Below are 14,352 nucleotides of genomic sequence, written 5' to 3'. Positions count from 1 at the left end.
TTCCGCGCTTACGCGAAGATACTAATGTCAAACAAGCATTGTCCACATTGAGCCTTGTATAGTGTAACTTTTGAACCCACAGTTAGACTGACAAGAAGTGCAGTTGACCTGTCCTCCTGTGATGGTACCCGTCATTTCATACTTATATTTTCTGCTTCATATCTCATTGCCCATTGTAATAAACATTCTGTTGTTCTCTGGCAGGGCTTACTGCGCTGGTATCTCTTTTTGGAGCTTTCACACCAAATATTTATTCTGTTTTGCCTCATAAGGTTTGGAGTGGGAGTTTTTCCAAGTCAGCAAGGCTTTAGGATGGCAGTGCCAGCTAAGCAGGGTTAGACAAGTTCAATGATTTGTTATTCAATATCGTTTATTTTGCAGGAAATATAGGCAATTACTCAAGTAGTTTACTTTTTTAGAACTCTTACATCTATGCACATTCCTTCCATGCCGAGCTGGATTGTCATAGCAGAGCACCCCTTAATGGATTAAAGTCTCCAGAGGTTATGTTATATGAAGTGTTAGTGAATCATTGATATTTAATTTCTAGAACATCTCGACTTGCAGTAACAAGGCAGAGTTGAGGAAGAGTACTGCCTCATGTATTGTCGTGTGTACCTAAAGATGCTGTAGTTGTCAAGGTTCTCAACTATAAAAGCATATGTCACCTTCCTGGCCTCTAAATATATACCCCTGAGTCCCACTAAGCTTTCCTGCTGCATTACTCCAGGGTCAAAGTGAAAAGGAATACAGATTCACAAAACATAGTATATAAAAGATGTCCTTACACTCAACAGTGTCCTTCAGAAGGGGGTGTAGGAGGCTTCTTGGGGATCCATGGTGTAGATTGAGCCTAGAAAATACATTGAAAACAACCTGTATGAATGACTGACTGAATAGCAGCTATAGTTGCCAATGTAACAAAAACATGTCTAATGTTGTGCTAGTTATATTTAATGAATGATCTGTGAACAATTGGTGTCCCTCAACCAAACTACCTTAGCAAAACAAAGCAAACAAACAGTGCTTGTGTAAAGTAATAGTTCTACTAGCATCCTGTGCTACATATTATTGCATGGGATTAACAGGTATCAATTATAATAATCTGGCAGTCCCCTCATAACAACCATACCTGTTCTTTGACAATCTCCTCATTGGAAACAAAGTGAGAAACCTGGCTGGTGTAATTAAAAATGCTAATCACCTTCTGTCCCCATCAGCAGCCTGAGCCTCTGGCCTGTTGGTGAAAAGCTCCAGGACAGTGAAGCCTCGCCCCAGTGCCTGCTGGGAGCCGTCTGGCCTGGGTGACAATGACACCAGCTCCAGAACCACCACCGTGCTGAGCATCCGCAGAGACGTATGGAAGTACAGGACCTATAGAACCACATGGGTTGAAAAGTATTGTTATAAAAACAACATGTTCAGAATGCCCATTGGAATATCTAATGTTAATGCACGTGATCTTAACAGTAATATTAATTTAAAACAAGAACAAAAAAGCAAAATTTGGTATTAAATTGTGGTATACGCGGTTCATAACAGTCCAAAAAAAGGTCAGAGAAAAGCACCAGGGATCTTTCACCAAACCAAACGGGGATGTGTAAGCATGTTAAAAGAACGTACTCTGCTCCTCCAACATGTTGTGACATTTTTCAAAGCTTTTTTAATGTAGAGTATATTGCCATACTATTTAATTTCCATTATGGGAATCATGTCAGGGTAATGACATATAAACAAGTACAGATGGTACACCGTCCCATGGTACCTACTGGCATGCCATTAAGCATCAACTCATACAGACATTCAAGTTACTGTAGTCTAGGGAATGTAAACATAAAAATATACACGCATATTGGAAACTTTGGTTCCAGAGACACTGAATTATATAAACGGCTCAAAGTAACAGAAATATATACTACTAATTATTATAAAAGAAACATGGGCCATTGAAATGGGAATAAATTCATTAATGGTAAATGCTACTACAGTATCACAAACATATTCATTGAATACATGTATGGCCATATAGTATAGTATGTAATTCAACAGCTCCTAAAATAAGCATATTTTTCTTTAATCATCATGAAAAAAGGTGGCCCGAATGAAAATCACATCAGCAGACTGGATAGGGCATCAACTATTGATTGGTAAGAGGGAAAGAAAATACCCTCTCACAAAAAAGAATGGGCAAAGATGAACAGAATGAATGAGAAACCTGAATAAAAATGGCAATTTATTCTGATAATCAAGCAAAACAATTGTTTGCCTCCACAGCAAAAATTAAACATGGGTCGTATCCCATACTTCGAAAGACAAAGAAAAGCGTTTCTATTTTGCAATTGTTGTGCTGCTTTGATCCTCTGTTATGCCCAGGATGTTCGTTACAATCTTCATATTGCAGGTCTCCGAAAGGAAAGGGCCAAACATCCAGGGTTGGCAAGCATACCTGAATGGTTGAATGTGTGACTTCACAAATCTCGCATTCAGGAGGCGTGTATGTCCCTCTGGTGATGACACTCCTTAGGATTACATGGGGGGGTTGACCTCGCTATTTTTATCACATTTCCGAGGAAGACAGTCAAACCTTTTGGGAGGCTGTTTGTAGTCGGTGCCAGGTAGGTGCAATTGTTTACTGACTCTGATCTGCCATTCAAATTTTAAATAATAACCCACCTACAGCAGAGCCACAATGATTTGCATGTACAAAGGCCTGAATATGATAAAAAAAAGACCCACAAATTCTCTATGATCCATTGGTCCCCGAGCACAATAACGCCTGTGATTTTTCAAAGCCATAAAGAAGAACATGACAGTGTCAACAGAAAAAAAAAATTGCATAAGTAGACATGAGCTACCTTGAAATACAGAGCCAATTTCTCCCAGCCCACTGTGGCAGAGGCTGATCATCTTCAACCCCGGCCATCAGCCACCGCAGAGCAATATATTCAAATTTAAAACCTCAGAGGCATTCCTATTTCGACCACATCAGTCTTTTATCTATGAGCATAGTGGGTTTAAATTACTTGTTTTCCAGATGCAAACATTGCTGAATACAAATGGGATACGTGGGAGGGAAAGAGTATTGTCGAGCCAGGGTTTGATTCAGTTATTTGTCGGTTTTTGTTTATTCACAGGACTTGCCAGCAAAGGATGTTGAGATTCACAAACTAGCTCATAACTGGTATCTCTGCTTCTCGATAAAAGTATTCTGCTGGAGCAGACTCAACAAAAACACATTTCTGTGACATCAACACGGGCAGTGAGAGGGTATATAGCAGGGGTCGTGCCGCGTGCCAAGCGGCACCGTAACCAGTGGCACACTAGTAATAAGTGGAATAAGTGTGCAAAATATTTAAATTTTATTTTCGGATCCTGAATGAGACCGCCGGCAGAGCGCGTCTCCCCGTTACTTGCAGAAGGAAGCCATGTACGCAACGCAGCGCAGAAGCATAACTTCTAGGCCCCGCTCTCTTTAATTCAAGTCGACTTTCTGCTGCTTTCCTACGTGTTGAAACGATCAAAATGTAGTCCTGGAGCGCACCGGAACTCCGCGCCGGCACTTCAGAAATTGCGGTACCCATAAGGAGCTGTACACATGCCGCAGTTTTTGCGTGGCTGTGTCTTTAGTTGAAAGCCCAGTGGCGATCTGTTCATCTGTCATACTGATCATACAATAACGCCATCAAAAATAATATGCTACAGTATAACTACTTCTCCAGTCAGACTGAGAGGCTCAAATAACCTCAGCTCAGGTGAAGTAAAGGTGCACCTTTACATGTTCATTATAGTTATCAAAAAATAAGAGAATACATGAAAAACAGGTATGACATAGGGGAGACCAGGGATAGTTGCAACACTTTTGGGGCTTTTCCCCAATAAGTAAAAAACCATTTACAATTGGATAGCCATTTTGCTATATTATGCATTATCAATATGTCAGCAACTGAAACAATGTCTTTAAGATGTTTTTATGGAATAAGTACAGGTTGGAAAATGTATTTTAAAAAAAAAACTCAACTGTTACAACTGTCCTTGTGTACAGGGACAGTTGTAACCCATGCAGGCACAGTTGTAACATCTTAATAACGGTTACCCTTTTTCACACTATATGACAAAAAAAATAGGGAAAGCTGTCAAGGCAACAAGATTTTAATGGGATTTCACACATCCTCCAACAAACAATGAACAATGAACAGAACTTGAACAGAACTTAAAACAGAACACCAGAATTAATCAGATTCACAGTTGTGGCAGGTGTAAAAGGCACTTCCATCTGTGCAGTCCTTGTGTGCCCAGGCTTTACAGGAGCAACACTGCAGCCAGATCTCCTTGGATCTGGAGTAGCTCTCCAGGCACACAATACAGTATTGGGCCTCATCTTCATCAGATGAGGCCTGCATCTTCTGCTTCTTGTTGGGTTTGGTTTTTTGGCCGAAATTGATTTTTGTCTTCGCTTTAGACTTCTTTGCGTTAGATCTTTTTTTCTCAGCCTCGAGTTGATCTTTCATCGGAGTGTCTGTGAGGACAGCGGTTTCTCTTCTTTTTCTCCCCTTTGTGGTCTGCTTCCTTAGTCCGGCTTTTGGATGTGGACGGATGGACAAGGGTGAGAAAGGTGTTGCAGAGGATGATGTCCCAGGCTCCACACATGGCCTGACAGGGGAGGAGGCTGCGAGTAGAGGAGAGGAGGCTGTGAGTGGAGGAGAGGAGGCTGCGAGTGGAGGAGAGGAGGCTGCGAGTGTAAGAGAGGAGGCTGCGAGTGGAGGAGAGGATGCCACAGTTGGTGTTGGAGCTGCACTGGTAGAAGGTTCTGGTGGTGGGCGGTCTGTGACTTGGGATGGAGCAAAGTCGATATCATTGAAAATGTCTCTATTAAAAGGCCAAATTCCAGTGCACGCGAACCCTGCCTGGATATTTGATGGCGTTGCAGCCAGAGGAAGGGCACTTTTCACAATGCCCGGCAGATCGTAAATGGTCATTGTGGTTCCTGGATGAGTCTTCATCCAATTGTCACAGCGGCTGTTGATGTGCCTCTTCAGTGGCCCATATACAGTGGGATCTAAGGGCTGTAGTTTGTGAGAACAGTGGGGAGGAAAAGAGAGGAGGATGATCCCATGGCTCCTGCAAAAATTAATCCCCTCCACAGAAAGGTGGGAGGAGTGATTGTCCAGAATCAGCAGCACCTTTGACTCCTGTGAGCTCTTGGTATGGCTCTGGAAGTGCTTGAGGAAGACCAAAAAGTCTTCCTCTTGCATCCACCCAGACCCATTTTCTGTGCCAATACAGCCAGGAGGGCCATTGCTGGTGAAGAAGAGATGAAACTTCTTCCGGGGGAATATCATCATTGGGGGGATGGAATTCCCCAATGCATTTACAGCACATGCAAGTGTGACGAGAGTGCCCCGCTCTGCAGATGTCACACTGCCGACTTGTTTCGTCCCTTTTCTGGCAACAATCTTCCCAGGGTTTTGGACAGTTGTGACTCCGGTTTCGTCCATATTCCAAATTTCCTGTGTGACAAACTCATGCTTCGTCAGGACTGCAGACAGGTTGTCCAAAAACTTTCTCACATTTTTTCGGTTGAAGCTTGTAGCCCGTGAGAGACTGGTAGCCGGAGGTCTGCGTATGGAGAGGGTAGGGTGCCGCTTCAAAAACGTTGTGAGCCAGTCAGCTCCGGCCATCTCTTTCTCTGCCCAGGTTTGAGGGAAGTTGCAGTTGTAGTTCTTTGCCAATTCATAGGCAAACTTCCGCACCTAAAATGAATATACATTGGAAAATATTTCACTTGTCTGTTCACTATAGGCCTCAATGTATTTGATCACTTACTTTTCTTTTGTTCAGTAGCCTATAGATAGCCTATTCTACCTTAATTATGACCTACCTCCTTTGAGCTGAGACCATAATATAGATCAGATGCCTCCATCAGGTAGTCTCTCAATAGCATCTCCTGCACTGTTGAGAACACCTTCTTTGGAGTCCAGTAGCCTACTCTTGGGGGTGTGTGTGATCCCTGACTCTCCAACCTCAGCCTCTTCTTATGGAACCGGTACAGAGTGACATGGCATATATCCAGGGACTTTGCCACTTCCCTGAATGATTTGCCCTCCTGAACTTCACCTGAGGCCACCTGCAGCAGAGCAAGTGGCACTCCCCTGTCGGTCTTCCTCTGTCTGATACTTGGCATACTGTAAACACACACACACACACTTTATGCCTACTGTACAGTATTTAATTCTGTTTATTTTTACAGGGACAATGCACACCAATCAATGCTTGAATGAACAATTGATCATTCAAGCAAATGAGCCATCATTGTAAATGTGCCATGTTACAACCGTCCCGTTACAACCGTCCCAGAACCACCAGTCTTGCTTCACCCCCTGTGAACCTGCCTGATTGCTGGCTTGACCCATATTTAGCTAGCTATATTTGTAGCTTACAAAACAGTGATTCTAATAATACTAGTTTGGATTCCTAGACATGTTGAACTCAAGACAGTATCCAAAAAATACATCATATCATTTTAGTTAATATTTGACCTCAGAAACACACTTTTGCTGATAACTTACGTGAGATATTCAAACGTGGCTCCTTTTTATTTCGGCGATCTTACCATCTAACTGCGCATGTGCAGAGTGAGTGTCATCACTCTAGCTTGTTTATGATTGGAGATATTGAGGGTGTTACAACCAACCCGTGTTTCAACTGTACCGGGTCTCCCCTACTATATGATAGTAAAACAAGAATACAGTTTAAAAGGGAAGTGATTTGTAAAATATCCATAAATAAAAAGAAAATTTGTTTACAGTTCTAATTCATATGGGTGTTGAGAGATGTATCTATATCTATCAATGATGGTCTCAAAGTGCACCAGATTGATGGTTTAAACTTCAATATTTAAAAAAAAAAAAAGCCTACCTGTTGTGTGATAAATCACATGTGGATGTTTTCATATGGATGGGAGCATACTTGGTGCTCATGTTTCTGTTTGTTACATTTAATTCACCCGTTTTGACATTTGCTGTTAACACATTGCAAGTTTATTGCTGAAGATTGGTGCTTAATCATCATTGGTGATTAGTGATTTCAACTCAGATGTGAATGTTTTCATAAGGATGGCTGCTTTCTTTGAAATGTTGCTATGCACTTCGATGTAATACAATTACAGACCCGTTGGAAATGTTGATGGGACGTCATAATTGCAATTAATGATAACCTTAATGTGGGTTTGGCACACTGATTACATTTTTTTTTTTAAATGGTACTTCATATCAAAAAGGTTGCTGACCCCTGGTATATAGGATGAGTAACAATGCCTGATAACTCACCGTAGAGGAACATTTAAGATAAAAGTAATTTCATGAAATCCTAACACAGTGTCTCAGTTCAACTCTTACATTGTTCTCAATAGAGTGGTATAGAAATTAGTCTTCAAACCGGAAAAGTTAGCATTTCAGCCTTTACGGGTAACCTTGTGTCAAAGGTTTTTTTAATAGGTTTGTCTATATTTTCCAAAATAATGGCTGTGATTACCACAAGATTACGAGATATTCACATTGTGTTCCACGACATAAAATATGTCTCAAACCACTTGAGTATATATCTAAAGATTGTACATGTCTTCAAAACGGCAGTTGCTAACAAGTTGCTAAATGAGACTACATAACGTCATCACCTTAACACCCAAAAAATGTATTTCAGGTGATTGCTTTTACTCAACTATTATGAAAGTGGTGTTAATATAGGTTATCCTGCTGAACAAAACCATCAACGTGCATTTGCGACAGCTTATTTTCTGCGATATTCCAAAATCCAATGGAAAATCCCAATGATTTTAGTCAAGGGAGCCCTTGCTTACTCTCGAGTCGGACTACAAAAATATATTATCACTGAGCCACTTTATGATGGTGATGTCTATTTTCTGGGCTGAACACATATTGTGTATGTTTGCTGAGGTGGGATTCAGACAGATATTCTAGCAGCTGTAAACATGCGCCGAGCTGAGAAAGTAAAAATATCCCCCATCCCAAGATGCATGCCATTCAGTATTTATGGACTGAAAATGTACTTTCCCTCAGTTTATTTATTTATTTCCCTTCAACTTCAAGTCCCACATTGAAGTCTCATCTGTGACTAAACTTCTCTTGAACCTATCCCGAGATGTAATACCTAAACATTGAGTGCCCGGATCTATATACCTTATGTTATATTCCCCCAGGTTACCTCCTCCTGTGATAATGTGGGATTTGCATTATGGTGAAAGACATAGCCCCCAGTCTCAGAGCAATCCAAACGTGGACATTGTTCGTGACGAATTTCCAATTCAAAAAAGGTAGATTTTCTTTTCATCTGCCTCGCTGCTTTGATGTACCTCCAAATTGATTCTGTTCCAACCCAAAAAAAAGTAAATACTGTGTCCCCACAGAACAAATATTTCCCCTGCTCAATTTACAGTAATTGAGATTTTCAAAGGAGGAAGTCAATGCTCAAAGAAACTATAATTAGTTTTGAATATTTTGAGATAGACAAGCTGGAATGAGGATAAAATGGTGGCAACTGTTTTGAATAAATATTGTAACTTAATTTCAGGATACATGAGCTTTTTTGCACAGGATTTTTCAGTACAGCATGCTTAAACTGCACCTTGTTAAACCTCAAAGGGTTCTTTTTCCAGTATTAACTCACAGATATCTTAGATGTACTATGTTGTTTGGAAACTGCTTTAGATTTGGGCTGAAGCATGGCGATACTACGTCTGCGACCAAACTCGGGAGGTAGTACTGCAAATAAGGAATACATTTACTGTAAGGTTTGTACAAACAGTAATTGAGCAAGGCGTGTGCAAACAGAAATCTATCTAAAATAGCACTAACTTTTGTCTGCCTGAACAAAGCTCCAAATGTGTACTATTTCAAAGCAAACGCACACTGCACTCTTCCCCCAGAACTTTACGTTAAGGCAATGTTATGAGATCTCGCTCCTTCCTGACGCCACAGGAGATGTCATTGAGAAAACAGCTTGCATCGGCAGGAATGCCAGGCGTAGCATATGTTGGACCTAATGAGAGGTTATACTGCGCAGCGACTGTCAACAAAGCAGTAATCGATTCTCGCAGGGGTAAATATCCAGCCCCCGCCCCCCCACATACACACATTTTGAGTCCAGTGAGGCGAATGGCAATGGGGTGACATTAAAACATCATTAGCAGAGAGGCATGTAGCTTGAAGTCGCTGTCACTGCCAACACCCGGACTGTCTGCAGCTTATGGGAGGGTTGTGTTGAGACCCCTTTGTGGGTGAGAGAAACAGAGCTATGACAGGATGGAGGCAAAGAAAGTGTGAGGAAGCGGTTGTGTGATATAACACTATGGTAGAAAAGCGTAAACGAAGAATTTTGTGATGGTGGTTCTGCCTTAAACCATTGTAGCTCTGTATCATAATAAACTGGTTTTACTTGCTATGGAAGCAGGTAATACAATTATATTCTGGTACTAACCTTTTATCATACTGCCATAGAGGGAGAATATCATGTTATGTGTTGTGAAGGGGGAACTTTTTGGATAAGTTCTATAAGCCAGAGTGACAGTTCAAGATAGTAAAAGTCTCGAATTTATTGAATAAAATGAATACACATAAGTACTAACAAATATATATCCAGCACTATAAGCGGACTTATTGTCTACTGAAGAGGATAACAGAAGAGTCCTACTGCATTACTCATTGGTTGTTAATGTGTAGGACTATATACAACTTTGATTTCGGAAGAAACTAACCAAAAAACTGGTGTTAAAGCTTCATAGAGTCCTATTAGGGCACTTTTCCACTGTATGGTTAGGCCTTGGTAGGCCAGGCTCACTTTATGCTGCGTTTCCATTACAGTTTAGTTACTGGTGTAGTAACTATAGTAACGCAGTGTGGGCGGGGCGATCGGCTATTCGGCGGGCGGAGCGACGCTGCATAAAACTGCCGTGACGTCATCTTCGATGCGAACCACAAAACCAAAACATCAGTCGTTAGCTGTTAGCACTCAGAGCTCACAGCTCCTCTTATCTGTTCAGAAACTAGACAAAAGTTAAACAAGTACAAACCACAGAATGTCTGTGTCTGGTGAATACAGTCGCTGGTGTATTTATGTCTATAGGCCGTTGTTGTGAGTGTGGATGGAGCATATACAACTTTAGCTTGAATCGATCCGATCTCCACACACGCATTGTAAAAGGTTTTTCGCCTGCCGTATTGTCCGCCGACTTGTCAAAGTATTAATTCATGGTTTTTACTAACCGGTATCAGTATGTTGTTACTTCGGCATCATTTTGAAACATGTATTACAATTAAATCACGGTAAAATATGTTCATTTTGTTGTAGTTGTATCCCCCTTGCCAGCGATTCTCTCTGACCATTCAGCAGTCGAGAGTGTTTACGTCACTAGTTTAGTATATTCAGCCTGGTTGTTGGCCCGGTAAGAACCTATGGTAAGAACCTCGATTTTGGAGGGCCAGAAAAAAGGTGAAAAAGTAGCCCTGAGCCGGAACTACCCCTAGTAGTGACCCGGCCCGCTTAAACCGTGCTACGTGCTGCAGTGGAAAAGCGCCATTAGAGGCTGTTGGGTGCCAAACAAGCAATTATGAATCTCTCATAGTGCTATCATTGGACTGTAAAGCTGAGGCTAATTCTCCCCGCCCCCTCGAGGTGGTTATTCAAATGCCTGACTTGTGGGCAACTGGGCAAGCGCTGAAGGGGGAATCACAGGCAATACACAAAACAAAAGAGGCTGCAAATGAGCATTGGTTTTTGCATAGATGTCCAGAGCAACTGGAGTGTAATTGACAGGGCCCTGGTGTTTGACCCCTGGAGGCTTCCCAAAAGAAAAGCAAACAGGGCATTTCCATTTAGCCAACACGCTGGATGGGAGGCTGGGAGAACAAGTGTCAGCTACCCGGGAATTATATAACAGGGCTGCTCTACATGTCTGCATGCTCGTATTTACCATTCAAATGTTCTGTATGCAGCTGTATGAATGCATGTGATGTGTGTGGACTAGAGCATGGCAATATATCCATATTATACCAGTGTTGTCATGTGGCACTATATATCGTCTTATATTTTCGATGTCCTAATATTGTAAGTTTTATCTCTGCTTCTGGTTTTAAAGGTAAAGTATGTTTATAAAAATCCTAGACTGTTGTCCTTGTTTGCCTTACCAGCTTAGTAATCAGATCCACATGATGATTATGTATCAAAATCATCATTGTGTGACATTTTTGTGAAAGCACCAACAGTCAACCCTATCTTCACACTATTGATGACATTATTAAAAATATACGTATATCTGATTTTCTTTATACCCTATGTCTATAGGTGAACAAAGGTTGATAACATAAATAATTTAAAAGAAAAAAATACATATACATTTAATACATTATATAAGTGTTCATGTTACTCTGAGCTCCTACTTAGGTCAATAACTATTACATCTCCTTCGGCCTTCACCCTGAGAATTTGTAGTTAAAGCAAATATAACCTCAAAGGCCTTGAAGTCCTGTGAAGCTTAGCAGGCACATGCACTCTGGAAGATTCTTGGCTGTAAAGCTTTGATACTAGTTTTGGCAGCATAGCCAACGCCTTGAGGTGGAGGGAAGAGAGAGGGAGAGAAAGAGGGTGAGAAAAAGAGAGAGAACGAGAGAGGGAGATACAGTAAGTCATTTGACAGGCCCAGAACCAGCGGGTATCAGCATCACAAATCCTGTGAAATTCTGTGACTGTCACCAGCGTAGGAAGGATGAGAGATGGATGATAGAGAGGCAGAGAAAATGGCAGGGATGGTGGCTCGAGGCTTCCTTGTGGCCAATTATGTCACTGCTCGGTCAGATAGGACCAAGTATGCATACGTGTGACAGTTAAAGCAAATAGAGCTTCAATGAGAAGTCCTCACAGGTCCAACATTCTTGAGCTGATGAGAAACTGACCTGCTGAACAGCTACCCAAAACCTACTTCCAAATAACTTCACTAGCTGTTTAAACGATCTGTGGTTGGAAAATAGACAAAAAGCCAATAAAAGAAAGAACGTCAGAGTTGTTCTGAATTAGACTGGGGGATAATTCATCCAAAAAAAAGAGAGAAAAGGGGAAAACTGGCAACGTACTAACAGGGGAGCAATACATGTCCCAAAATCAATGTAAAGTCTAAAAATAAGTCCTAATTAGTCTGAACATAATTTGGACTTGGCCAAATTCATAGCTTTGAATCACTTCCACCTTCTCTATTGTTTGTTAGCAATTCAAATGGTTTGCTGCTGTTCTCATTATTGCTATGTAGGTGGGTTCAAGATGGAGACATCATCTTCCTTTGGCAGAGCCAGTTGAATAGACAAAGATAACACAAGATATGGTCATTTAAAAAAGAAATGTGGATGGAATGGATGTAGCTTAACAGGTCAATTCCAAAGAACAATTTATTAGACCAGCTGGAAAAATGATACATCAATGGTCCAAATGCTAATCGCCTCTATGTCAACTCAAAAAGACCTCAATTTGACAAATAAATCAGTAGCTGCTGACTGTTCGGCAAAATAACACCTCCAAAGAGAAAACGTCCCTTTAACTTGGTGGTGGTGGTTCTGTGAAGTCCTATACTTGGGATTATAAAACGGACAAGTCAAATCAAGCAATCTGATTGGTTCTTAGCCGTGATATACTGAGCGTATACCACGGGTAGAATTGTAAATTACTTTTCACGACAACAAGTCAGTATCCCTCCGCGTCTGAGAAAAACAGTATACCTTTGGGCCATACTGGAACAACAAAGCAGCGGAGAAGTAACGGGGCAGAAACCCTCCTTTTTACGCAGCGGCCCAGACATAGACATCAAACGGCAAAACATATTCAGTGTGCAGTTCCTTTGGCATTAGGGCAGGGATATCTAGATACTTTCCAAGGTTTCAAATAATTAATTGTGTTAATTTTAAAGCAAGAAACGATGTTTTCAAATCTGTAATCAAAGAGGTCCGCAAAAACACTATCGACCAATCAGATTCTTTGATTTGACTTGTCAGTTTTATAAATATATTTACATTTCTTCCGTTACGAAACAAACTTACAAAGCATAAAATGGAAACATTTAAGATTAACTTCGACCTCCGAGGGGGTCTTACTATGGAGGAGTGGATTGAGGAGTGCCTATCTCCAGGGGAAAAAAGCACCTAAACGACGACATGCAGAGCTACGTGAAGAGCAGGTAGACCAACTGGAAAAGTAGCACCATTCAAAAGCTTTCTGATGCGGGTCTTGAAACAAACCAGAGAAATTATGACCGTTAGTGGCCACAGGTACGAAAGCTCTCTCCAGAGCTACTGGAAGCCGAATCTCGGGGACCGGAGAAAGTGGAGCAATATTCTCGCCACGCCAAGCAACAGCCTAGAACAACCTCAATCTATACAAGTGACCACGTAAGCCATTCTACTGATGCTGGACAGTTTTTCAGTGGGTGCACAATAAACGGTAACATACACATTAATGTAAATAAATAGCCAAATAATGGATCAACGCTCTCTGTCTAATATGTTCGCTAGCTGTTAGTGTTGTTGCATAGCAACCACCTTGCACTATGGTTTGTGCAGAAGGCAACGGAGGGACTATTTTATTTTGAACATCATTATTTACTAATAAAAACTATTTAAATTAGAGTGTGTATTTTTCTTTCATATTGCCACGCTTCGCGTCGGGCCGAACCACGCCCCTTAGCTGTGATATAATGAGCATATACCACGGCCTGAAGTGAGCTATTGCTTAATTATACCGTCTACTGTCTCTCAAGGTACATAGGGTCTTAAACTATGACTCAAGAACTTTGAGATTCAGGTAGCAGTTCTATCCCTTGCTGAATTGTTGTTTAATTTAGATCCTTAAAAAAATGCCAAAATCTTAAGCATTATACACTCTTGACACTTTTTATACTGTAATCGGGGGCTATTCTGCAGAATCAGAGATGTAGAAGTGGAGGAGGCAGTAAGTAAAAACCTGAAGCATGACAGGTACAAAAAGAACGAGCCGGGTAATGGAGCTGATTGCGAGGCTGAAGCCAGAAAATATGTTCTTTTCTATCACCGGAGAGACTGGTGCGAGGAAATAAAAGTAGCTTGGACTCCATTAATGGAGGCAGTGAATGTGTCCTCCGAGGTGTGCAATGTGGCTGAAGTAAGAAAAAGAAGGGGATTGATATAAAAGTTTATGTCTAAACAGAGATAGAAAAAAATAACAGGTGGAAGACAGGGAAAATCTGATTTATCAGCCAAAGATGAGGACTACAGGATTTATTGGAGTAACAGCCCAATTATTTGGAATCCCTCCAAGGAATGA

General features: G+C 41.2%; 2 protein-coding genes across 3 annotated transcripts in view; both read right to left on the bottom strand.

Annotated features, from left to right (window-relative positions):
• The window catches only part of nphp4 (nephronophthisis 4), a 225,068-nt gene that overhangs the window by 198,622 nt on the left and 12,094 nt on the right, over nt 1–14,352 (bottom strand). For both annotated transcript variants that reach the window (XM_079676360.1, XM_079676361.1), the window contains 2 exons: nt 1,205–1,374; nt 789–853 (listed from right to left, as the gene is read on the bottom strand). In XM_079676360.1, the coding sequence (XP_079532486.1) occupies nt 789–853; nt 1,205–1,374 (235 nt within the window). The remainder of the gene's footprint in view (nt 1–788; nt 854–1,204; nt 1,375–14,352) is intronic.
• LOC307036242 (uncharacterized protein) lies at nt 4,071–6,713 on the bottom strand. Its single transcript, XM_079676364.1, has 3 exons — nt 6,567–6,713; nt 5,879–6,182; nt 4,071–5,750 (listed from the first exon to the last, which is right to left on the bottom strand). The coding sequence occupies exons 2-3, from the start codon at nt 6,179–6,181 to the stop codon at nt 4,230–4,232; spliced, it is 1,824 nt and encodes a 607-aa protein (XP_079532490.1). The 5' UTR covers nt 6,182; nt 6,567–6,713; the 3' UTR covers nt 4,071–4,229.

The sequence above is a fragment of the Notothenia rossii genome (assembly GCF_949606895.1).
Source record: "Notothenia rossii genome assembly, chromosome: 4".
Classification (NCBI taxonomy): domain Eukaryota; kingdom Metazoa; phylum Chordata; class Actinopteri; order Perciformes; family Nototheniidae; genus Notothenia; species Notothenia rossii.
The sequence above is the reverse complement of the archived record's forward strand: the minus strand, read 5'-3'. Positions and strand labels throughout refer to the sequence as shown.

Coding starts and splice junctions, on each gene's coding strand:
- LOC307036242 (XM_079676364.1), bottom strand. CDS start 6,181: ATGCCAAGTATCAGACAGAGGAAGACCGACAGGGGAGTGCCACTTGCT. Junction 5,751..5,878: donor ATGGTCTCAGCTCAAAGGAG/GTAGGTCATAAT, acceptor TATTCATTTTAG/GTGCGGAAGTTTGCCTATGA.